This window comes from Pongo pygmaeus, chromosome 1 (assembly GCF_028885625.2).
Source record: "Pongo pygmaeus isolate AG05252 chromosome 1, NHGRI_mPonPyg2-v2.0_pri, whole genome shotgun sequence".
Classification (NCBI taxonomy): Eukaryota; Metazoa; Chordata; class Mammalia; order Primates; family Hominidae; genus Pongo; species Pongo pygmaeus.
The window spans coordinates 22,013,284-22,039,102 of record NC_072373.2 but is presented as its reverse complement, the minus strand read 5'-3'; the positions used below and the strand labels follow the sequence as shown (position 1 = coordinate 22,039,102).

The following is a 25,819-nucleotide window of genomic DNA, read 5'->3' as shown; positions in this document are numbered from 1 at the left end:
GTGGAAAAACTGGCATAAACTTGAGGTCAACATGAGACCTCTTGTCTCTTCTCATGCTGCTAATAAAGACATACTTGAAACTGGGTAATTTATAAAGGAAAGAAGGTTTAATGGACTCACAGTTCCACATGGCTAGGGAGGCCTCAAGATCACAATGCAAGGTAAAGAAGGAGCAAAGTCATGTCTTACATTGTGGCAGGCAAGAGGGAAGTGAGAGCCAAGTTAAGTGGGAAGTCCCTTATAAAACCATCAGATCTCATGAGGACTCACTCAATATAACGGTATGGGGAAACCACCCTCCACGATTCATTTCTCTCTGCCTGGTCCCACCCTTGACACATAGGGAACATCACAATTCAAGGTGAGATGTGGGTGGGGACACAGAGCCAAACCATGTTATTCCATCCACAGCCCCTCCCAAATCTCATGTTCTCACATTTCAAAACCAATTTTGCTTTCCCAATAGTCCCCCACAGTCTTAACTCATTTAAGCACTAACTCAAAAGTCCATACTCCAAAGTCTCATCTGAGACAAGTCCCTTCCACCTATGAGCCTGTAAAGTCAAAAGAAAGTTAGTTACTTCCTAGATACAATGGGGGTACAGACATTGGATAAATACACCTGTTCCAAATGTGAGAAGCTGGCCAAAATGAAGGGGCTACAGGCCCCATGAAATTCCAAAATCCAGTGGTACAGTCAATTCTTAAAGCTCTGAAATGATCTCCCCTTTGACTCCATGTCTCATGTCCAGGTCTTGCTGATGCAAGGCTTCCCACAGCCTTGGGCAGCTCTGTCCCTGTGGCTTTGCAGGGTACAGCCTTGCTCCCTCAGCTGCTTTCATAGGCTGGCATTGTGTGTCTGGGGCTTTTTCAGGTGCACTGTGCAAGCTGTAGGTGGATCTACCATTCTGGGATCTGGAAGATAGTGGCCCTCTGCTCACAGCTCCACTAGGCAGTGCCCCAGTGGGGACTCTGTGTGGGGGCTCAAACCCCACATTTTCCTTCCACACTGCTCTAGCAGAGGTTATCCAGAAGGGCTGTACCCCTGCAGCAAATCTCTGCCTGGACATCCAGGCATTTCCATACATCCTCTGAAATCTAGGCAGAGGTTCCTAAACCCCAATTCTTGACTTCTACACACCTGCAGGCCCAACACCATGTGTAAGCCACCAAGGCTTGAGGCTTGTACCTCTGAAGCAATGGCCTGAACTGTACCTTGGTCCCTTTTTAGTCATGGTTGGAGTGACTGGGATGCAGGGCACCAAGTCCCAAGGCTGCACACTGCAGGGGGCCTCTAGACCTGGCCCAGGAAACCATTTTCTCCTCCCAGGCCTTTAGGCCTGTGATGGGAGGGGCTGCTGTGAAGGTCTCTGACATGCCTTGGAGACATTTTCCCCATTGTCTTGGTGATTAACATTCAGCTCCCTGTTGCTTATGCAAATTTCTGCTGTGGGCTTGAATTTCTCCCCAGAAAATGAGTTTTTTCTTTTCTACTGCATCATCAGGCTGCAAATTTTTCAAACTTTTATGTTCTACTTCCTCTTTATTTTGAGATGGAGTTTCACTCTCATCCCCCAGAATGGAGTACAATAGCGTGATCTCGGCTCACTGCAAACTCCACCTCCTGGGTTTAAGTGATTCTCCTGCCTCAGCCTCCTGAGTAGCTGGGATTACAGGTGCCTGCCACCATGCCTGGCTAATTTTTATATTGTTAGTAGAGACAGGGTTTCTCCATGTTGGTGAAGCTGGTCTTGAACTCCTGACCTCAAGTAATCCACCCACCTTGGCCTCCCAAAGTGCTAGGATTACAGGCATGAGCCACCATGCCTGGTCCCTCTGTGTCCTCTTGAATGTTTTGCTGTTTAGAAATTTTTTCTGCAATATACCCTAAATCATCTCTCTCAAGTTCAAAGTTCCACAAATCTCTAGGGCAGGGGCAAAGTGCCACCAGTCTCTTTGCATAGCAAGAGTGACCTTTACTGCAGTTCCCAACAAGATCCTCATCTCCATCTCAGACCACCTCAGCCTGGACCTTATTGTTCACGTCACTATCAGCAATTTGGTCAAAGCCATTCAACAAGTCTCTAGGAAGTTCCAAACCTTCCAACATCTTCCTGTTTGCTAAGCTCTCCAAACTGTTCCAACCTCTGCCTGTTACCCAGCTCCAAAATCACTTCCACATTTTGGGGTGTGTTTACAGCAGCACCCCACTCCTGGGACCAATTTATTGTATTAGTCTGTCCTCACACTGCTAATAAAGACATACCTGAGACTAGGTAATTTATAAAGGAAAGGAGGTTTAATGGACTCACAGTTCCACATGGCTGAGAAGGCCCCACAATCATGGCAGAAGGTGAAAGAGGAGCAAAGTCACACCTTACATGGCAGCAGGCATGAGAGAAGAGAGTGCCAAGTGAAGGGGGAAGCCCCTTATAAAACCATCAGATCTTGGGAAAACTCAGTCACTACCATGAGAACAGTACGGGGGAAACTGCCCCATGATTCAATTACCTCCACCTAGTCCCATCCTTGACACATGGGCTTTATCACAAATTAAGGTAAGATTTGTGTGGGGACACAGAGCCAAACCATATAACCCTATCCCCTAATTCTGGAACTAGATGGAGGAACATACGCATGCAGTTTCACCTGGAGAGATGAGATGGGGCAAGCAGAACAGTCTTGCCCAAATCATCTCATAAGCCTGGACCTTGAGCCCTCTCACATGCTGGCAGGCATGTATCATACCAAGAAAGGAGACTACGAGGGTACTGTATCTACCTGTATGCAGGCAGCTACGAAATACCTGAGCTGAGAATGTGACACATGAGAGGACAGAGTCAGTATGACCTTTACACAGTGACCTGGCTCAAAATTTCAGGCTCGCATTAACCAGGTGAGTTCCTCTTTCTCTCCAAGGTAGGTAAACTAGAGAGGTGAAGTGGGAGTTGGGGACAATTTTGGGTAGTATTTATTCTGTGTTCTAAATAAGAAAACCATAAATGCCCTCTTTCAGGGTCCAAATATTAGGTGAAAAAACCCTTTTGTCATCTCAGTCATGTACTGTGGACTCCAGCCAAGTAGTACACAAATGTTAATTTATACTTTCTCTCTGCATAGTGCGAGCTTTTTCAGTTTTATGATGTAGCTAATTAAGTCCTCTCATGTTACTAACTGGGGACCAGACTGCTGAATGTCACAACAGGTGGCTAGCATATCTGTGAAGGGCAGAAACTGGAGGAACAAACAGCTGGCAGAGGCCAGCTAGTAAGGACGCAGTGCCCACTCCATAGAGGACTCAACACTTAAAAGACAAGATAAGCAAATGCCAGGCTGCCTCACTAGTCATGCCCCCAAATAAAAAGACAAAACTCTTCTACAGAATGTGTGTGTGTACACACCTAAATACATACACACAGCTACATGCAAAGGGAAAGGGCTTGGAAGAAACCAAATCTACCTCTGAACACCAGTTACTTCTGGGAAAGGGGCAGGTGAAGCCAACTGTCCCCATTACCTTTTAAACTGATGAGCCTGTGGTAACTTTGCACACTTTGGGTTATTACACACGCCCTGCAGAACTGAACCACCACCAACCATTTGCCCTGCAGAACTGAACCACCAAACACCACTTGCACAACTTTTCCTGATGCCAAATGACTTCCCTCAAAGTTCAGCCCCACCACCTGCCTCCCATGCAGGGGGCTACTGGCCTCCTGGGGTACAGTCCTGGTCCCATGTAGGGGGCCACTGGCCTCCTAGGGTACAGGCTTCCAGGCTAAATCCACCCCCACAGATTCCTGGTGAAACCAGTATGTGTCCAAGGGGCTTTCCCAAGCCTGGGCCATGTGCCCACCACAGAAATATGCCTGCACTTGCTCCCCTAGGACAGACTCCCTTTTCCTTCAGTTGGAATGAGGGGTAGGGAAGATTTCATGGTGTCTAGTAGAGGTTAGATATGCTGAATCTGATGTGCTGTCAGAGAAGCTCCCCGGAGTCAGGTGCATTCTCAGCACGTGGTGTGTGCTGCCCCTTCAAGCTGCAAGAATCCCAGAAGGCGGGTGCTACTGCAACCCCCATTTACAGGTAAGCAGAGGTCAGGTGATCTGCAGCAGGCCAAGCAGCTAAGAGGCCAACAGGCTGGATCTGCATTTCGCTTGCAGAGGCCCTGCCTGGCTGCCTGAGACTGCTCTTGAGACTCCTCCTGCCTCCTCCTCCTCTTCCCTCTGCAGCTACGCCAGCTTCTACCCACAGCTGTGCTCCAGGTGGGGAACATCTATGGGCACACCATGGCACAGCTGCTCAAAAACTGCAGTGTGTAGTAGAGCCCCTGCTTCATGCTGTCTCCCATGTCCAAGCCCAAGTTCATTAGGGCTTTAGCAAGACCAAGCTCCACTGAATTCCCTGATAGTAGATAATCCCTACAATCCCCTCTACATGGGTAAGCCACCAGGCCTTGGCCCTGCTCCCTCCTGGCCCCACCATTCTACCTCAATTGCTTACACGCTACCCTGTCTGTACTGTTTTGAAGCTCTACAAGAACGTTGAGATTCTGAGCTGCCTCCCACTGAAGGAGGGAAACCACCAGCAGCCACTAGGTTCTGCTTTCTGGAAGCTTCATGCCCCTTCCCCCATGGCCCACCATGCTAGCCAGGCTGGAAGGGGGACTCCTGAGACTTGAGAAACCCAGAACTGCAGGTGGCATATGAAAAAAAGGCCCCTAAGAGGACCACTCCCATCCATGAAGCCCCAGGTGGAACCAGGTAATGGGGAAATACACAGGAGCCAAGCCTGGGCCCCACTCAGACCCAGGTGGGAACTGCAGCAGTGACTTGCCCCCTCTGCCACTCTGGCTGTACCACTACAGGAGGGAGGAACATCTGACACCACCCATGAGTGGAGACACTAGGCGTGGGCAGCTTCCAGTGGTTGCTGCAGCTGAACCTTCCCAACCGGATCCATGTAAGGCCATCTCAGGTGGGTGCAGGCCTGGGCTGCGCTAGGCAAGGACACCCCTCAGAGGGTGAGAGCCAGTGAGGAGGGCTGTCACAGAGGCCCCTTTTCCTGCTCTGAGAACAGGTTGGGGCAGTAAGGGGGACTTCTCTCACCTCCTAGCTGCTTCCAGAAGCCCATCTTTTCTGAAGATGAGACACTCTCCTGCTTGCCTGTTCCCATTTGGCTTCAAGAGGCAGTTGCCAGCATTTAGGGAAAAGGAAATGAGCCTCACCTACCTTCCTGATGCATCTGAGGCAGGTGGGTAGGCCTAGGGGAAGGTCAAGAGAATCTGGGGTAGGACCTAAACATCTGCCCAACCCCAGGCTATGCTGGCTTCATCTTCCCAATCTACCTGTGTGAGGGGGTGAGTTACCAAGAGAGTATCACACAGGCCATGGGTGAGTTCTACAACAGCCAGGTAGAAGAGCATTGTCCTGGGTGTGCTCCTGAGCACCCAGCTCACACCTATCTTATTTGACAGCTTCCCTGAGGCAGGCCTTGAAGTCCAGGCTCCCTGAGAGGCCTGGGAAAGAGGCTGTGGCTCAAGGGCCTGACCCCAAAGGTGCGACTTCCACCTCTCTCATCCTGACAGCCTTGTATTCTCCCTCTGCTTTGAAGCAGGCGATAGGGGAGACAAGAGGCAGTGTACATTAACCACTGTTCCAGAGTGCCATCCCTCCAACCTGGGGCAGGACAGACCCCTGCACGGGCATTTTCCTCACTGGTTGCCAGATTCCCAGTTCCTGTTCAGAAACTGCACCTGTGCCCTGGAGAGACTGCACTGAGCACACAGGCCCAGCGACCATATGTACAGCCCCCAGGGCCTAATTCCCTTCTACATGGGACCTAATTCCCTTCTACATGCATGTGAATACACAGTGGGCTTGATTCTGGCCAACTAGTCTCTGCCCCTGCCAGATATCCATGTGCTGAAATGATTGGGGGAAGAGGTCACACTGACACACCCAGACTATCATGGGGAAGGGGTAGCTGGGGCTCTATTTGACCACCTTTTACTGCCGGTTCAGGACAAGCTGTGTTACTACATTATCTCCAAGTTCCCACCTTGGGGTAGAATTGCCCAACACTTTTAGAAGTGGGTGGCGGTGCGGTGGGCAGCACTGGCCACTTTTAAGTTACAAACAGAGGCCAGCTGGTCCTGTGGAGGAGAAGCCAGGCTTTCCTTCAGGAAGCAGGTTCCCTACTAAGCAGATAACCAAGGCCCAGGGCAGCCTCATGCTCCTGTGAAGCATGCCTGCCATGTCCATAGCCCATACTGATCCCGCCAGGAACCACTGGAATGCTTGTTCCTTGGCATAGAAGCCCAAGTCAGCTGCAACCTTGCAGCACAATTACACACATCTGCCAGCAGTACCCAGAGGGCCTATAGAAAGTGCAGGTGAAAGCAGATGCTAAGGAGAATGCTCTATTAGGCAAAACCACATACTATGAAAAGGCTTTAAAACGCAACAGGAGGAGATGTGAAGACACAAACAAGTGCCTAGTGACACATGGCTATCAGAACACACGATAAGAACCCACACCGCTTCCCACCTTTAACCAGAAAGGGCAGGCTCCAGGCCACCTCCTCCTCCTCCTCAGCTGTGGCGTCCTGGTACTGCTGATAGACAGCAGGTCGTTCATGTTGCTCTCGGACTCAGTGAACTCCATCACGTCCATGCCCTCGCCCGTGTACCAGTGCAGGAAGGCCTGGAACACACTTGAACAGCTCCCGGATGGCCATGTTGTTGCCAATGCAGGTGGCCATTTTTAGCCCCTTGGGTGGGATGGCACAGATAGCCGTTTTCACATTGTGAGGCAGCCAATCAGCAAAGTAGCTGCTGTTCTTATTTTGAATATTGAATATTTGCTCATCCACCTCCCTCATGGACACACAACCTCTGAAAATGGCAGGCACCGTTAGGTAGTGGCCATGACGGGGCTCACAGGCAACAATCATTCTTAGCATCAAAGATCTGCTGGGCGATCTCAGCCACAGTCAGGGCCCGGTACTGCTGGCTGCCATGGCTGGTCAGTGGGGTAAAGCCAGGCATGAAGAAGTGCAGCCAGGAAACTAAGATCACGTTCGTGACCAGCCTTCCCAGATCAGTATTCAGCTGGCCTGGGAAGCACAGGCACGTGGGGACCCCACTCTTGGTAGCAGACACCAGGTGATTCAGGTCACCGTAGGTGGGTGTGGGCAGTTTTAGGGTTTTGGAACAGATGTCATACAGAACTACAGAGCTTCACTATCAATGCAAAAGGTCTCATCTGCATTTTCTATGAGCTGGTGGACTGAGAAGGTGGCATTGTAGGGCTCCACCATGGTGTCTGACACCTTGGGCAAAGGCAGAACACTGAATGTGTTTATGATCCTGTCTGGGTACTCCTCCCAGATCTTACTGATGAGAAGGGTACCCATCCCAGACCCAGTACCCCCACCCAGGGAGTGGGTAAGCTGGAAACCCTGCAGTCAGTCACAGCTCTCAGATTCTTTTTTCACAACATCCATCACCGACTCCTTCAGCTCTGCACCTTCTGTGTAGTACCCCTTGGCCCAGTTGTTCCCGGCCCCACATTGACCTGGTAAGACAGTACAGCAAGTCACTGGATGGCCAGATATACAGTCATCAGGGGTCACCACAATGCAAAAAAGAGCCAAGTGTCACCTGTGAGGTGAAAGCACCATTCACCCTGCAGGTGGAGCAGGTGGACCTCCCTCCCCCAAAGCTGAAGGACAGCAGCCTCCCCTGTTAGAAATTAAGTCAGGAGCCGAACCTGAGACAGCCTAACAACAGACCTCGCTGCAGGTGGCTCCTGCCCATCCCCGAGGAAAGCAGCAGCCACTGCCCCCAGCCCAGCTCCCTGCAGAAAGATTGCATCAGCAGCTCGTCTCAGGCAGACAGCCGGGCCTTCCTCCCAAAGCCCGTTTAGGAGAAGGAGATTGAGCGACTCAGGGTAGGAGGGTGTTCAGGGGCCCTAGCTCCACGGTTCCCACAGCGATGACCTTGGGGCACTCTTTGAATTTGAGCTGCCCTGGCTAAGGAGCCGCACTCCAGTCCTCACCCGCAGCTCACCGAAGATGAAGTCGTCCGGCCTGAAGATCCTCCCGAAGGGCGCTGAGCACACAGAGTCGATGGTGCCCGGCTCCAGATCCACAAGCACAGGGCGGGGCACGTACCCGCCACCTGAGGGGGGCGGGAGGGCATCAGCGAGGGGAGGGCAGCCATTCCCAGCAGAGCGGCGGGGAAAGGACAGGGGTCTCACCGCTGGCCTCGTTGTAGTACACGTTGATGCGCTCCAGCTGCAGGTCCCTGTCCCCGTGGTAGGTGCCAGCAGAGTCGATGGCATGTTCATCAGAGATCACCTCCCAGAACTGCAAGAGACACGAGGGGTCAAACAGGCCAGGGCTGAGTCACGGAGACCAGGGAGCCCGAGGCTCCCCAGCCCCTCTCCTACCCCCACCCCCAGGCCGCTGGATCCCTGGGGGTCCGCCCTGGCTGCCTAGCCAGCCACCCAGCTCCACCACGTCCCAGGCGGGGAGCCCAGGGGCCGCAATACAGCCCCAGCCGCTGCCAACATCTTCCTGGGCCACCCGGCAGGCCCGCGCTGGGCCCTCAGAGCCCCAGCCACCAACCTTGGCGCCGATCTGGTTCCCGCACTGCCCGGTCTCCCATAGCACTATCTCCCTCATGGCCACTGCGGGACTAGGGCGGCAGGAGAAACGCGAGAAGGAGCAGACGCGCAGCGACAGGGCCAGTGCTCCGCCAACGCTAAAATAACCCCGCGCCCACCTCCCCCAGCCTCAGATTGGGCTCCCAGAATAAGCAACAGCTTTACCTCCACACAGGTGTACCCACCTGTGACTCCCTTGGCGTTCAAGGTCTGTTGGAGAGCTCAGGTGGCCTTGCTGTGGTCCTTTCCACGTTGGGAAAAGCTGGTCAGCTGGAGAACTTCCTCCCATGTCTTTAGTAAGACTAAATCCCTAGCTGAGCTGAAACGGAATTTTCCTCCCGTGTGGGAGGGGAAGCCTTTTGTTTCCCTATTCACAGAGTGCCTTTGCACCTGTCCTACATTGATGACATATTTTTGTAATTGATAAGCCCTTTTCTATTAGGAGATCTGTGGTTAGGAAAGGCCTTCCGTATGTTAACTCAACAGGATGTAATTGTAAGTTTTCCTTTGGAGCAGCTCAAACCCGGAGTAAGCTATGGGTGTTAGAGATAGGCCTCTGACTTAGCTAGAGTCTTCTTTAGAGTATGATTAACCCTTTCACCTTTCCAGAGGACTGCGGTCTCCATGCAGAGTGAAGGTGATATTGGATTCCTAAAGCTGAGGATAGCTGTTGGGAGATGCCTGCTGTGAAAGATGGGCCATTGTCACTTTGCAGGCCTTTGGATGACCCAAAAGGAGGAATTATTTCTTCTGGTAAACACTTGTCAGATAGGGTGGGGGAATGCCTGGATCTAACCAGTGAATGTATCAGTAAGCATTAGCAAATATTTGAATCTCCTGCAGAAAGGCATCTGAGTAAATTAGAGTTGCCAGTCCTCACCTGGATAGGTTCCTCAATGTTGGACAGGTTCAACTGGAGGAGGAGAAAATTGCTGGCTCTTTGGGTTATTTCAGACACAGAGCTCACAGGGCTGAGTCACCTGTTTTAGTGTCTTGAAAAGATTTATCCCCATAAACAAATGAGACATTAACTGAAGCAAAGAATCCCTTCTAGGGTGGAAAGAATCATGAAAGTGCTTAATTATTTTCCTACAATTGGTACTCGGCGTTAGTAATTTATTACCATCAATCAGCCAGCCAGAGGGATCCTGGACTGAACTGCAATCCCTGGCCCATTTTTGTTCTTCTTCAGAGTTTTCTGGCCCAGCTCTATGTATGCTGAGCAGCATGCCCATAAGCTTCATTGGCCCTTTCAGTGCAGTGGCCTTGGCTGCCACATCTGTGAGGGCATTTCCTTTTACACGGTCAGTCTCTCTTATGATGTCCTCTGCAATGAATTACAGTCACTTTTTTTTTTTTTTTTTTGGCGGCAAAGCAGCATTCTAACATGCTCAAAATCTGAGTAATGTATGGAAAAGCCCTTGGTGGTCAGGAGTCCCTACCCATTCCAAATTGCAGCATAAGCATGAAGCACTAAAAAAATAATACTTGGAATCAGTGTAAATGTTAACTTTTAAGTCCTTTCCCAACTGCAGGGCTCTGGTAAGTTTAATTGAGTCAGCTTTTTGAGCTGAGGTAGAGGCCAGCAAGGCTTGCGCCTTGATTATCTTGTGCCGACTAATAACAGCATACCTAGCCCTCCTGTTTTCCTGATGCATACGACAACTTGCATCTCCTAACCACTCTTCCTTGGGATGGTCAAGGGGCTCATCTCTCTTAAGTCTGGCCTGCTAGAATAAATTTGTTTCATAACCCGTGACATGGTTTGGCTGTTAAATCTTATCTTGAATTGTAGCTCCCATAATTCCCGTGTGTCGTGGGAGGGACCCAGTGGGAGGTAATTGAATCAGGGGGCGGGTCTTTCCCACGCTGTTCTTGTGACAGCAAATAAGCCCATGAGATCTGATGGTTTTATTTTTATTTATTTTTTTATTTTTTGAGACATAGTCTTGCTCTGTTGCCCAGGCTGCAGTGCAGTGGCACGATCTCGGCTCACTGCAACCTCTGTCTCCTGGGTTCAAGTGATCCTCCTGTCTCAGCCTCCCGAGTAGCTGGGATTACAGGCGCCCACCACCACGCCTGGCCAATTTTTGTATTTTTAGTAGAGACGGGGTTTCACCATGTTGGCCAGGCTGGTCTCGAACTCCTGACCTCAGGCGATCCACCCACCTTGGCCTCCCAAAGTGCTGGGATTATACCTGATGGTTTTATCAATGGGAGTTTCCCTACACAAGCTCTTTTTGCCTGCTGCCATGTAAGAGATGTGATTTTGCTCCTCATTTGCCTTCTGCCATGATTGTGAGGCCTCCCTAGCCATGTGGAACTGTCAGTCAATTGAACCCCTTTCCTTTATAAATTACCCAGTCTCAGGCATGTCTTTATTAGCAGCACGAGAACAGACTAATACAACCTGTATGCCGGAAAGGTTGGGAGCACTTGTGGACCCTGGCAGATAAGTAGCTGGATTTATGGTTTGGCATACTTTAAGGGTTATATCTGGAGTGTCTAGCAATAAGGCCTGATACTTTAATGAATGTTCTCCTATTATCCACTGGTGCCCTTTAGCTTCTAGGACCACCTTCCCTTGATGTGGGGTCAAAAACCTTTAGGTGCTGTCCTCATGTTAGTTCATTAGCTTTGCCTACTAGAAAAGTTGCAGCAGCAACAGCTCTAAGACATCCAGGCCACCCTGAGACCACCTGATCTATCTGCTTAGAAAAGTATGCTACAGTCCTTGGAATGTTCCCCAGTTTTGGGACAAGATTACCCAGGGCCTATGCCTTGCTTTTTGGCCACATAAAGATAAAATGGTTCATCCAACTTGGGGACTCCCACAGCTGCAGCAGAGCCCAATTTCTCTTTGAGAGTATTGAAGTTTTGCTTGCAGTTCTCATTACATTCAAGGAGCTCTAAATCTTTCCCTTTTAGTGTATCACTTAAATGCTTGGCTACACATCCAAATCTGGGTACCCATAAGCAGCAGTACCCAGCCATCCCCTAAAAAGGCCCACAGTCATTTGTTGGACTGTGACTCTTGAATGACTAAAAGAGTTTTTTACTTCTAGGGATGTTGATCAGTTCCAGAGGTGAATACAGATTCCAAATATTTAGCCGTTGAGTCAAAATCTGAGCTCTGTATGGTGATACCCTATATCTGCTAGTTCCCAGGAAATTTATCAGTTTAATAGTATTATTATCTGAGTCCTCTTTAGTTGGGCTAGCAATGAGTAAGTCACCTAGATACTGAATAATGGTGCCTGTTTGCAATTGTAGATTTCTTAAGTCCTTAGCTAGGGCATTTTCAAATAAGTGGGGGCTATCCCAGAACCCTTCAGAGAGGACTGTCCAGGTTAGTTTTGAGGTTGAATGAGCATCTGGATCAGTCCATTCAAAGGCAAACATATTGTGAATCTGGATACCCTGAGATGCAGAAAAATGTGTCTTTCAGAACTAAGAATGTACAGCAGCTTGGATTCCCTGGGACTTGGGTAAGGATTGGGGACAATGGGGTGTATGGAGAAAACAGCTGTATTTATTAATGCTCTAAGGTTTCTGACAAATCTGTACTTGCCAGATTAGGCTTTTGATCTGGTAACATGGGAGTATTGTAAGGAGACTCTCATGGCCTTAATAAGTCATACGGCAAGAATTTGGCAATAAGGGGTTGAATTTCCCCTCATGCTTCTTGCCTTAAAGTGTATTGTCTCTTCCAAGGGCGAGGAGCACTAAGCCGAAGTTGGATTTGAATGAGGGAGGTGTTTAGTGTGTTTCCCAGAGCCTGTGTGGCCCAAACCTCAGGATTTACTTGAGAGAACACCTCAGGTGGTAAATGTGACAGCTCATCCTTAACTTCTTTTTTTCCCCTAAGGGGTCAGGAATAGAAGTCACACTTTCTCTGCTTTATGATCTGTGAAGGTCACCATGGCTTGGTCACTGGAGTCAATAAATCTCTCCCCAGTGAGAGGTCAGGCGTTCAGACAATACTAGAAAGGCAGGTGAGAAGACCAGAGGCCCTGGAGAACAACTTAGAAGACAAGAAAAGCAGTGTTTTCAGACTTGTCCATCATGAGAAGACAGGAGCCCATCGTATTGAATCAGGACGGAGTCATCTGCTCCGATACCTAATAAGAAGTTAATACTCCTACCTGCCACTTTAAGAGTAACTTGAGGTTCCTTCACCTCTCAATGGCTAATAGTCCAGTGGGAGCGGAGGCAGGAAGTATCAGGCCCTACCACTTTTGGGTCTCCTGGGCTCTAATGTTGGCTCTCTTGGAAGCACAGTGCATTCCCTTTGGTAGTGGCTGACCTTACAGAGGGCACATTGATTTATACCCAAGGCACAGTGGCCCAGAGGCAAATTCTTGCTCTGTCACCCAGACTGGAGGGCAGTAGCATGATCTCAGCTCACTGCAACCTCTGCCTCCTGGGTTGAAGCGATTTTCTTGACTCTCAGCCTCCCAAGTAGCTGGGATTACAGACACGTGTCACCATTTCTGGCTGACTTTTGTATTTTTTGTAGAGACAGAGTTTCACCATGTTGGCCAGGCTGGTCTCGAACTCCTGACCTCAAGTGATCTACCCGCCTCGGCCTCTGAAAGTGCTGGGATTACAGGTGTGAACCACCGCACCCAGCTACTTTACCTTTATTTTAAAGTCTTCATTTTAGAATACTGTATGCCATAGCTTTCAAAAATGATGCATTTTATTATCAAACATATAGGAAAATATAAAAAAGAAAATTCGAAGATTTCACAGCCATGGAGCTGGCTTATTCCAAGACAGAAACCAGGGTTTCCTAGAGTTGCCTTGGTTCCTGACAGATTTTTTGGTTTTGGTGCTAGTCCCAAATGTTCTTATAATCAACTCCCTTATTATAGGCAACAACTCAGGAAAGGTCTGTATTTATACATCAAAAACCACAATAACAACAACAACAAAACTAGTTAGATATACTGTAGCACTGAGGTGATAGTGCTATAGTATATCTAATTAGTGATGATTGATGAGTGCTTTACTTTCCAATAAAATGTGATTTTTAGCTACTGGTGTTCAAGATAATGTCTTTCACTATGTTATTGTACTTAAATCTAACCCTAGCAACTCCCTCTTTCCAAAGCCACTAAATTATGACATATTTTCTGTGACAGAGAAATAACATATTTTTGTTTTGTTTAAATTTTTTTTCTTTTTTTTACCCTAGAACTTAAAGTATAATAATAATAATAAAGAAATAACATACTTTTACATTATTGTCCTACTGTGATACTTATTTCTAAGTATGTGGACCATATACTCTTTGATCACCCTATCATATTTCAGTTGGTGATATCTCTTTTTTAGCAAGCATAGAAATATAATTCAGTCTTTTCTTCAGTATTGTTAATCAGAACAATTTTTGTTGATAGTTTTAAAAGTTTCTTTTAACTTCAGTACTCGGTATTTGTAATGTCATATAAGTTTTGGGGATCATTGTCAAATTTGGAAGGCCTTTACTATGTTTCCTTCATAATATGCTCTTAGAGAATACTTGCCATTTATAGTATTGCTATGTTTGTGCTTACAAACTCAGGAAATCAAGTAAATTTTATTTTGTACTTTTCATAAAAATGTATGATGTATTTGTATTTGAATACATTTCGAACAGGAGTGAATTTCAAAAAAAAAAAAAAAAAGTGACTGTAATTCATTGCAGAGGACATCATAAGAGAGACTGACCGTGTAAAAGGAAATGCCCTCACAGATGTGGCAGCCAAGGCCACTGCACTGAAAGGGCCAATGAAGCTTATGGGCATGCTGCTCAGCATACATAGAGCTGGGCCAGAAAACTCTGAAGAAGAACAAAAATGGGCCAGGGATTGCAGTTCAGTCCAGGATCCCTCTGGCTGGCTGATTGATGGTAATAAATTACTAACGCCGAGTACCAATTGTAGGAAAATAATTAAGCACTTTCATGATTCTTTCCACCCTAGAAGGGATTCTTTGCTTCAGTTAATGTCTCATTTGTTTATGGGGATAAATCTTTTCAAGACACTAAAACAGGTGACTCAGCCCTGTGAGCTCTGTGTCTGAAATAACCCAAAGAGCCAGCAATTTTCTCCTCCTCCAGTTGAACCTGTCCAACATTGAGGAACCTATCCAGGTGAGGACTGGCAACTCTAATTTACTCAGATGCCTTTCTGCAGGAGATTCAAATATTTGCTAATGCTTACTGATACATTCACTGGTTAGATCCAGGCATTCCCCCACCCTATCTGACAAGTGTTTACCAGAAGAAATAATTCCTCCTTTTGGGTCATCCAAAGGCCTGCAAAGTGACAATGGCCCATCTTTCACAGCAGGCATCTCCCAACAGCTATCCTCAGCTTTAGGAATCCAATATCACCTTCACTCTGCATGGAGACCGCAGTCCTCTGGAAAGGTGAAAGGGTTAATCATACTCTAAAGAAGACTCTAGCTAAGTCAGAGGCCTATCTCTAACACCCATAGCTTACTCCGGGTTTGAGCTGCTCCAAAGGAAAACTTACAATTACATCCTGTTGAGTTAACATACGGAAGGCCTTTCCTAACCACAGATCTCCTAATAGAAAAGGGCTTATCAATTACAAAAATATGTCATCAATGTAGGACAGGTGCAAAGGCACTCTGTGAATAGGGAAACAAAAGGCTTCCCCTCCCACACGGGAGGAAAATTCCGTTTCAGCTCAGCTAGGGATTTAGTCTTACTAAAGACATGGGAGGAAGTTCTCCAGCTGACCAGCTTTTCCCAACGTGGAAAGGACCACAGCAAGGCCACCTGAGCTCTCCAACAGACCTTGAACGCCAAGGGAGTCACAGGTGGGTACACCTGTGTGGAGGTAAAGCTGTTGCTTATTCTGGGAGCCCAATCTGAGGCTGGGGGAGGTGGGCGCGGGGTTATTTTAGCGTTGGCGGAGCACTGGCCCTGTCGCTGCGCGTCTGCTCCTTCTCGCGTTTCTCCTGCCGCCCTAGTCCCGCAGTGGCCATGAGGGAGATAGTGCTATGGGAGACCGGGCAGTGCGGGAACCAGATCGGCGCCAAGGTTGGTGGCTGGGGCTCTGAGGGCCCAGCGCGGGCCTGCCGGGTGGCCCAGGAAGATGTTGGCAGCGGCTGGGGCTGTATTGCGGCCCCTGGGCTCCCCGCCTGGGACGTGGTGGAGCTGGGTGGCTGGCTAGGCAGCCAGGGCGGACCCCCAGGGATCCAGCGGCCTGGGGGTGGGGGTAGGAGAGGGGCTGGGGAGCCTCGGGCTCCCTGGTCTCCGTGACTCAGCCCTGGCCTGTTTGACCCCTCGTGTCTCTTGCAGTTCTGGGAGGTGATCTCTGATGAACATGCCATCGACTCTGCTGGCACCTACCACGGGGACAGGGACCTGCAGCTGGAGCGCATCAACGTGTACTACAACGAGGCCAGCGGTGAGACCCCTGTCCTTTCCCCGCCGCTCTGCTGGGAATGGCTGCCCTCCCCTCGCTGATGCCCTCCCGCCCCCCTCAGGTGGCGGGTACGTGCCCCGCCCTGTGCTTGTGGATCTGGAGCCGGGCACCATCGACTCTGTGTGCTCAGCGCCCTTCGGGAGGATCTTCAGGCCGGACGACTTCATCTTCGGTGAGCTGCGGGTGAGGACTGGAGTGCGGCTCCTTAGCCAGGGCAGCTCAAATTCAAAGAGTGCCCCAAGGTCATCGCTGTGGGAACCGTGGAGCTAGGGCCCCTGAACACCCTCCTACCCTGAGTCGCTCAATCTCCTTCTCCTAAACGGGCTTTGGGAGGAAGGCCCGGCTGTCTGCCTGAGACGAGCTGCTGATGCAATCTTTCTGCAGGGAGCTGGGCTGGGGGCAGTGGCTGCTGCTTTCCTCGGGGATGGGCAGGAGCCACCTGCAGCGAGGTCTGTTGTTAGGCTGTCTCAGGTTCGGCTCCTGACTTAATTTCTAACAGGGGAGGCTGCTGTCCTTCAGCTTTGGGGGAGGGAGGTCCACCTGCTCCACCTGCAGGGTGAATGGTGCTTTCACCTCACAGGTGACACTTGGCTCTTTTTTGCATTGTGGTGACCCCTGATGACTGTATATCTGGCCATCCAGTGACTTGCTGTACTGTCTTACCAGGTCAATGTGGGGCCGGGAACAACTGGGCCAAGGGGTACTACACAGAAGGTGCAGAGCTGAAGGAGTCGGTGATGGATGTTGTGAAAAAAGAATCTGAGAGCTGTGACTGACTGCAGGGTTTCCAGCTTACCCACTCCCTGGGTGGGGGTACTGGGTCTGGGATGGGTACCCTTCTCATCAGTAAGATCTGGGAGGAGTACCCAGACAGGATCATAAACACATTCAGTGTTCTGCCTTTGCCCAAGGTGTCAGACACCATGGTGGAGCCCTACAATGCCACCTTCTCAGTCCACCAGCTCATAGAAAATGCAGATGAGACCTTTTGCATTGATAGTGAAGCTCTGTAGTTCTGTATGACATCTGTTCCAAAACCCTAAAACTGCCCACACCCACCTACGGTGACCTGAATCACCTGGTGTCTGCTACCAAGAGTGGGGTCCCCACGTGCCTGTGCTTCCCAGGCCAGCTGAATACTGATCTGGGAAGGCTGGTCACGAACGTGATCTTAGTTTCCTGGCTGCACTTCTTCATGCCTGGCTTTACCCCACTGACCAGCCATGGCAGCCAGCAGTACCGGGCCCTGACTGTGGCTGAGATCGCCCAGCAGATCTTTGATGCTAAGAATGATTGTTGCCTGTGAGCCCCGTCATGGCCACTACCTAACGGTGCCTGCCATTTTCAGAGGTTGTGTGTCCATGAGGGAGGTGGATGAGCAAATATTCAATATTCAAAATAAGAACAGCAGCTACTTTGCTGATTGGCTGCCTCACAATGTGAAAACGGCTATCTGTGCCATCCCACCCAAGGGGCTAAAAATGGCCACCTGCATTGGCAACAACATGGCCATCCGGGAGCTGTTCAAGTGTGTTCCAGGCCTTCCTGCACTGGTACACGGGCGAGGGCATGGACGTGATGGAGTTCACTGAGTCCGAGAGCAACATGAACGACCTGCTGTCTATCAGCAGTACCAGGACGCCACAGCTGAGGAGGAGGAGGAGGTGGCCTGGAGCCTGCCCTTTCTGGTTAAAGGTGGGAAGCGGTGTGGGTTCTTATCGTGTGTTCTGATAGCCATGTGTCACTAGGCACTTGTTTGTGTCTTCACATCTCCTCCTGTTGCGTTTTAAAGCCTTTTTATACTATGTGGTTTTGCCTGAGAAAAGCATCCCAAGTTTCTGGAGTCCCCCTTCCAGCCTGGCAAGCATGGTGGGTAGTTGGGGAAGGACATTAAGCTTACAGGCAGCACAACCTATCTGGGTATGTTCTCTACCCCTGGTGGCTCCTGGTTGTTTACCACTCTGGGTGACAGTCGGCTTAGGATCTTAACATTCTTGTAGGACTTCAGAACTGTACAGACAGGGGCCCAGGAGGGAGCAGGGGCTGGGACTGGCAGCTAACCAGTGTAGTGCAGGTCATAGGGCTCAGTTTGGTCTCAGCGGGGAATTCAGGGAAGCTTGGGTTTGCTGAAACAGCATCTGGTTTCACCTCCAACTTCTTTCTCTAGGCCCTCTGGGTGCTGCTGCCAGATGGGCATAGTGGTCCTGCAAGGCTGCAGCTATCTTGGTCTTATATGCCCAGGAACAAGCATTCCAGTTGCTCCAGGGTGGTGGGGTGGTCGGCATGGGCTTTGGACATGGCAGACAGGCTTCACACGAACTTGGGGGTGCCCTGGGCCTTGGGCATCTACTTGGTGGGAAAGCTGTTCCTGAAGGCAAGCCGCGGCTTATCCCATGTACTGAACTCCGAGGGGACTAGCTGGCCTTCTGTTTCTGGAACTTTAAAAGTGGCCAGTGATCCTGGTGGACAATGTCCCCAAAGCCCCACCTCCGAGTAGGGATATGGTCAGACAGCTGGCCCTGAACCAGCAATGAAGGGTGGGCAAATAGAGCCTCAGCCACCCCCTCACCACGATGGGTTGGGTGTGTCCGTGTGGCCTCATTTTCTTCATGAGGAGGGCATGGGGTATCTGACAGGGAATAGTGGGCAGGAATCAAGCCCACCATGTACTCACATGCAGTGAAACCCATGTAGAAAGGGATAGGCCCTGGGGGCTGTAGATGTGGTTGCTGGGTCTGTATACTCTGGGCAGTCTCTAAAGGCACAGACGGGGTTTCTCAACAGGACGTGGGGAGACAGGCAGGTGCTCACAAGTGCTGCTTCCCCCAGCTGGCAACTAGTGAGGAGAAAAATGCCCGAGTGGAGGTCTGACCTGCCTCAGTCTGGAGGGCTGATGCCCTCTGGAAAGATGGCTAATGCACAGTCTTCTGTCTCCCTGTCCCCTGCTCCAAAGTTTCAGAGCAAAAATGATCCAAGATTGTCAGGATGAGACTGGCAAGGGTGGCACCTTTGGCGATAGGCCCTTTAGCTCAGCAGAGTCTCTTCCCCAGCTTCTCAGGGAGCCTGGACTTCAAGATCTGCTTTGGGGAAGCTTCAAATAAGAGACGTGTGTGTGTGAGTTGGGTGCTGGGCAGCATACCAGGACAGTTCTCTTCTACCTGGCTCTTGTAGAACTCATCCATGGCCTGTGTGATGACTTCTTGGTATCTCCCCCCTGCATCACACAGATAGACAAGATGAAGCCAGCAGAGCCTGGGGGTGGGCAGAAGAACCGGTTCTATTCCAGGTCCCCTGGGCATACCCACTTACCTCCGATGTGTCAGGGAAAATGGGTGAGGCTCCTTTCTTTTTGTTCTCTGAATGTTGGCAATGGCCTATTGGGGACAAATGGGAACAGGCAGGCAGAGTGCCTCATCTTGAAAGACATGGCTCCTGGAAGGAGTGGGAGAGGTCCCCATACTCCCCGAACCTGTTCTCAGAGCTGGAAAATGGGCCTCTGTGACAGCCCTCATCAGTGGCTCTTACCCTCTGAGGGGTGTCTCTGCCCAGCCCTGCCCAGCCCAGCCCAGCCCAGGTGTGCACCCACCTGAGATGGCCTTGTGTGGTTGGTTGGGAAGGTTCACCTGTAGCAACAACTGGAACCTGCCCACACCTAGTGTCTCCACTCATACGTGTGGTCAGATGTTCCTCCCTCCTGCAATGGTAGAGCCAGACTGGCAGAAGGGGCAAGTCACTGCTGCGGTTCCCGCCTGAGTCTGAGTGGGGGTCAGGCATGGTACCCATGTATTTCATAATTACCTGGTTTCATCTGGGGGGCTTCATGGACAGGAGTGGTGCTCTTCCAGGCCTGTTTTCCATATGCCAGCTGCAAGCCCGGGTTTCCCAAGTTCCTGGAGTCCCCCTTCCAACCTGACAGGCATGGTGGGTAGTCGGGGAAGGACATTAAGCCTACAGGCAGCACAACCTATCTGGGTATGTTCTCTACCCCTGGTGGCTCCTGGTTGTTTACCACCCTGGGTGAGAGCTGGCTTAGGATCTTAACATTCTTGTAGGACTTTAGAACTGTACAGACAGGGGCCCAGGAGGGAGCAGGGGCTGGGACTAGCAGCTAACCAGTTTAGTGCAGGTCATAGGGCTCAGTTTGGTCTCAGCAGGGAATTCAGGGAAGCTTGGGTTTGCTGAAGTCCTAGACGAGCTTGGGCTTGGATATGGGAACAACATGGAGCAGGGGCCCTTCTGCACACTGGAGTCATTGAGTAGTTGCATCCTGGTGCATCCATAGGTATTCCCCACCTGGAGCGCAGCTGTGGATAGAAACCAACATAACTGTGGAGGGAGGAGGAGGAGGAGGAGGCAGGATGAGTCTCCAGGGCAGCCCCAGCAGCCAGGCAGGGCCTCTGCAAGTGAGATGCAGATCCAGCCTGTTGGCCACTTAGCAGCTGCTTGGCTGGCTGCAGATCACCTGACCTCTGCTCACCAGTAAATAGGGGTTGCGGTAGCACCTACCTTCTGAGACTCCTGCAGCTTGAAGGGGCAGCACATACCACGTGCTGAGAATGTGCCTGACTCAGGCAAGCTTCTCCAGCAGCACCACATCAGATTAACATCCAACCTGTACAGGACACCATCAAATCTCCCCATCCTTCATTCCAACTGTAAGAAAAGGGAGCCTCTGTCCTAGGAGAGCAAGCACAGGCATATTTATGCAGTGGGTACATGGCCCAGGTCGGGAAAAGGCCCTTGGATACATGTTGGTTTCACCAGGAATCTGTGGGGTGGGTTCGGCCTGGTCCCCTGTACCCCAGGAGGTCAGTAGCCCCCTGCATGGGACCAGGACTGAGAAGTGGGTGGGAGGGCTGAGCTTTGAGGGAAGCCATTATTTGGCCTCATGGGAAGTGGTGCAGGTGGTTGTTGGTGGTTCAGTTTTGCAAGGCCTGTGTGATCACCCAAGGAGTACAAATTGCCTTTTAAAAAAAAAAATTGCTAAAATTGATGCAGCTCATCAGTTGAAAAGGTGAATAAGGCTGAGAGTTGGCTTCACCTGCCACTTCCCCAGAAGTAACTGGTATTCAGCACCTGTTCCTTCCCCAGAAGTAACTGGTGTTCAGAGGTGGGTTTGATTCCCTCCAAGCCTTTCCCCTTTGCAGGTAGCTGTGGACATACACATGTTCCCTGGAGGGGTTTTATTTTTTTATTTGGGGGGATAACTAGTGAGGCAGCCTGGAATTTGCTTATCTTGTCTTTTAAGTGTGGACCCCTCTATGGAATGGGTACCAGGTACTTACTAGCTGGCCTCTGCCAGCTGTTTGGCTGCCCCAGTTTCTGCCCTTCACAGACATGATGGCCACCTGGTGTGACATTCAGCAGCCTTGTTCACAGCTAGTATAATGGAACAAATGGATCAGTTACCTTATGAAATTGAAAAAGCGTATAACATGCAGAGAGAAAGGATAAACGACCATGTGTGTACCGCTCTGCTAAAGTCCATATTACATGACTGAGATGACAAAAATTTTTTTCACCTGACATTTGGGTCCTGAGAAAGGGCATTTATGTTTTACTTTTTTTTTTTTTTTTTTTTTTGAGATGGAGTCTTGCTTTGTCACCCAGGCTGGAGTGCAGTGGTACAATATCGGCTCACTGCAACCTCTGTCTCCCGGGTTTGAGCGATTCTCTTGCCTCAGCCTCCCAAGTAGCTGGGACTATAGGCGCATGCCACCAGGCCCAGCTAATTTTTTGTATTTTTAGTAGAGATGGGGTTTCACTGTGTTAGCCAGGATGGTCTCAATCTCCTGACCTCATATCCGCCCGCCTTGGCCTCCCAAAGTGCTGGGATTACAGGCGTGAGTCACCTCGCCCGGCCTTTTTATTTATGATAGAGTTAGAAGAAATGCTACCATGCTTTCTTTTCCATGATCCCCAACTCCCGCTTCACCCCCTCTAGAGGAGCTCACCTGGTTAATGACAGCCTGGAATTATTTGAGCCAGGTCACTGTATAAAGGTCATACTGATTCTGTCCTCTTGTGCGTCACTTGCTCAGCTCAGATATTTCATAGCTCCTTGTATACAGGTAAATGTGTTACCCTCCTAGCCTGCTTTCTTGGTTTGATGCATGCCTGAGAGCATGTGAGAGCACTTAAGATCTGGGCTCATGGGAGGACTGTTCTGCCCACCCCATCTCTCCAGGTCAGCCTGTATGCATGCCTTCCTCCATCTGGTTCCAGGGTAGGGGAGGTCTCAGACTGACCTCAAGTTTATGTGACTTTTTCTACCTCTACTTTCCCAGACAGCCCCTGCTGTGGGGCTTGTAAGGTGCCATGGGGATTTGTGAAGTCAATATCTACTTTTCTTGTGTGGGTGTTTTATAAATTAGAGCCCTGGAGGGGAATAAATATTACAGGTACTCCAAACCCCTAATATATAAACATCTAAGCCTGTCCCTTTTTTGGTGGTAAAATATACATATCATAAAACTTACAATTTTAACCATGTTTAAATGTACAGTTCAGTCACATCCAGTATATTCAGTGTTGTACAGCCATCTCCTTTATTCATATATACAACTTTTTTATTCTAAACTGAAACACCGTACCCATGAAGTCATTGTATAGAAGATTGATGCATTTGACTCCATAAAAATTAAAACTTTCTATGAGAGAAAAATGCCTCAAAGTCAAAAGTCAACAGACTAGGGAAATAGACCTGCAACATACATGACAGACAAAAAGCTAATTTGGGTAATATATATATAAAGCTATCATAAATTATTAAAAGACCTGGCCGGGCGAGGAGGCTCACGCCTGTAATCCCAGCACTTTGGGAGGCTGAGGCGGGCAGATCACGAGGTCAGGAGATCGAGACCATCCTGGCTAACATGGTGAAACCCCGTCTCTGCTAAAAATACAAAAAATAGCTGGGCGCGGTGGCGAGCGCCTGTAGTCCCAGCTACTCGGGAGGCTGAGGCAGGAGAATGGCATGAACCTGGGAGGCGGAGCTTGCAGTGAGCCGAGATTGCGCCACTGCACTCCAGCCTGGGCGACAGAGCCAGACTCGGTCTCAAAAAAAAAAAAAAAAAAAGAGCAGCAGCCAAATTGAAAAATGGACAAAGGACGTAAAGAGACGGTTCAAAGAAAAATATAGATTTTTAAATATTTGCTAAGTTTTTTACTGTGGTAAAATGTGTACTAATTTTTTTTACTGTGGTAAAATATGTATAACATAATTTACCATTTTAACCATTTTGAGGAGTACAACTTGGTGGCATTAAGTACAAATACATTGTTGTGCAACCATCACCACTATCCATTTCCAAACCTGTCTTATCATCCCAAAGTGAAACTCCGTATCCATGGAACAATGGCTCCCTATTTCCCCTCTCGCATCCCCTGACAACCACCATCCTACTTTCTGTGTCTATGAATTTAACTGCATTAGGTACGTCATAAAAGTGGAAGCATACAGTATTTGCTTTTTGTGTGTGTCTGGCTTATTGTACTTAGCATAATCTTTTCAAGGTTTATCTGTATTGTAGCATGTATTAGAATTTCTTTTTTAAGGCTGAATAATATTGTGTGTATTGATTGTATTTGTTTATCCATTCATTTGTAGATGGACATTTGGGCTTTTTCAACCCTTTGGCTATTGTGAATGCTGCTATAAACATGGGTGTGCAAATTCCCACTTTCAGTTCTTTGTGTATATTCTCAGAAGTGGAATTACTGGATCATATGGTGATTACTGTTTTCCACAGTGGCTGTGCCATCTTACTTTCCCATCAGCAGTTTACAAGAGTTCTGACTTCTCCACATCCAGCATTTGCTGTTTTCTGGGTTTGTTGTTGTTGTTGTTTCTTTTGGTTTGTTGTTGTTGGTTTTTTTTTAATTGTAGCTATACTTATATGTGTCAGTTGGTATTGCATTGTGCTTTTGATTTACATTGTTCTCATGATAATTGATGCTGAGCACCTCACCCTGTGCTTACTGGTCATTTGTATATCTTCTTTAAAGAAATGTGTATTTTAAAACCTTTGCTCATGTTTAAATTTGATTATTTTGTTGCTGCTGCTGAGGTCTTTATATAGCCTGGATATTAATTACTTATCAGACATATAATGTGTGGATATTTTCTCCCCCTCTGTGAATTGAATCTTCAATCTATTAATTTTATCCTTAGATACATAAAAGTTTTTAACTTTGATGAAGTTCTTTTTATGTATTTTTGTTGTCATTGTCTGTGCTTTCACTATCATATCCAAGAAATTATTGCCAGATTCTATGTTATGAAACTTTTCCCCTATGTTTTCTTCTAAGGGTTGTATAGTTTTAGCTCTTAGAATTAGATGTTTGGTCATTTTGAATTAAGTTTTTTATATGGTGTAAAGTAAGGGTCCAACTTCATTCTTTTCCATGTAAATATCCATTTTTTTCTAACACCATTAACTGTCCTTTTTTCATTGAATGGTTTTGACTCGTTGAAAATTATGACCATATTTTTTGGTTCTTTATTTCTATTGCATTGGTCCTTATGTCTGCCTCTATGCTGGTACAATATTGTTTTGGGTACTGAAGCATTGCAGTAAGTTTGAAACCAGGAGGTGTAAGTCCTCTAACTTTGTTCATTTTTAATATTGATTTGGCTACTTGTGGTTTTTTGAGATTTCATCTGAATTTTAAAATAGGTTTTTCTATGTTTTCAAATATTGGGATTTTTATAGGGGTTTTATTGAATCCGTAGATGACTATAGATAACAATGACATCTTGACAAGGTTTTGTCTTCCAATCCATAAACACATATGTCTTTTCATTTATTTGTGTCATCTTTAATATCTTTCTGCAATGTTTATAGTTTTTGCTGTACAGGTTTTTCATTTCCTTGGTTAAGTTGGTTTCTAAGTATTCTTTTGATGGTATCATAAATGATACTGTTGTGTTGATTTTTTCTTCATATAGTTTGTTATTGTAGAAATACAACTGATTTTTGTGTATTGATTTCGTATCCTGCAGCTTTGCTGAATTTTATTTATTGCATCTGACAGTATATTTCACAGAAACTGTAAGATTTTTAATATATAAGACTATGTCATCCACAGATACTTTTACTTTTTAAAAAAATTGGAATATCTTTTATTCTTTTACTTGCCTTATTATTCTAACTAATTAGAAACTTCAGTACTATGTTAAATAGAGTGGTAAAAGCAGGCATCCTTGTTTTTGCTCTCAGGGTAAAAGCTTTCAGTCTTTTGCCATAATGTTAGCCGTTTTTTTTTTTTTTAATATACTATGTTAAGGTGTTTTCTTTCTTTTTATAGTTTATTAAGTATCTTTTATCATGAATGGGTTAAATTTTGATAAATGCCTTTTCTTTGATTAATATGATCACATGAAGATTTTTCCTTCTTTATGTTAGTGTGATATTACACTGATTTTCATGTGTTGGAGCATACTTTTATTTCAGGAGTCAATTATACTCATTCATAGTGTATACTCCTTTTAATGTACTGCTAAATTTAAATCGCCAGTATTTTGTTGAGGATTTTTGCATCAGCATTTGTAAGGGATGTTTGTTGGTAGTTTTCTTATGGTCTTTGTCTGGCTTGGTGTCAGGGTAATACTGGCCGCACAGAATAAGTTAGAAAATATGACCTCCTCTTCAATGTTTTGAAAGAGTTTGAGAAAAACTGGTGTTAATTCTGCTTTAAATGTT

The 25,819-nt window shown here is 48.0% G+C and overlaps 1 protein-coding gene and 1 pseudogene across 1 annotated transcript; one reads left to right on the top strand and one right to left on the bottom strand.

Moving 5' to 3' along the window:
* Positions 1-6,924: 6,924 nt before the first annotated feature.
* Positions 6,925-8,689, bottom strand: LOC129021766 (tubulin beta-8 chain-like; annotated as a pseudogene).
* Positions 8,690-15,670: 6,981 nt separating this feature from the next.
* On the top strand, positions 15,671-16,891 carry LOC134739604 (tubulin beta-8 chain-like). Its single transcript, XM_063665252.1, has 4 exons — positions 15,671-15,727; positions 15,989-16,097; positions 16,177-16,287; positions 16,782-16,891. Exons 1-4 carry the CDS (start codon positions 15,671-15,673, stop codon positions 16,889-16,891), a joined length of 387 nt encoding a protein of 128 aa, XP_063521322.1.
* Positions 16,892-25,819: the final 8,928 nt, after the last annotated feature.

Bases quoted from the DNA above. Each gene is read 5' to 3' on its own strand.
- LOC134739604 (XM_063665252.1), top strand. From the start codon at position 15,671: ATGAGGGAGATAGTGCTATGGGAGACCGGGCAGTGCGGGAACCAGATC. The intron at 15,728-15,988 runs GTTGGTGGCTGG...TGTCTCTTGCAG, and splicing joins GGAACCAGATCGGCGCCAAG to TTCTGGGAGGTGATCTCTGA. The intron at 16,288-16,781 runs GTGAGCTGCGGG...CTGTCTTACCAG, and splicing joins GCCGGACGACTTCATCTTCG to GTCAATGTGGGGCCGGGAAC.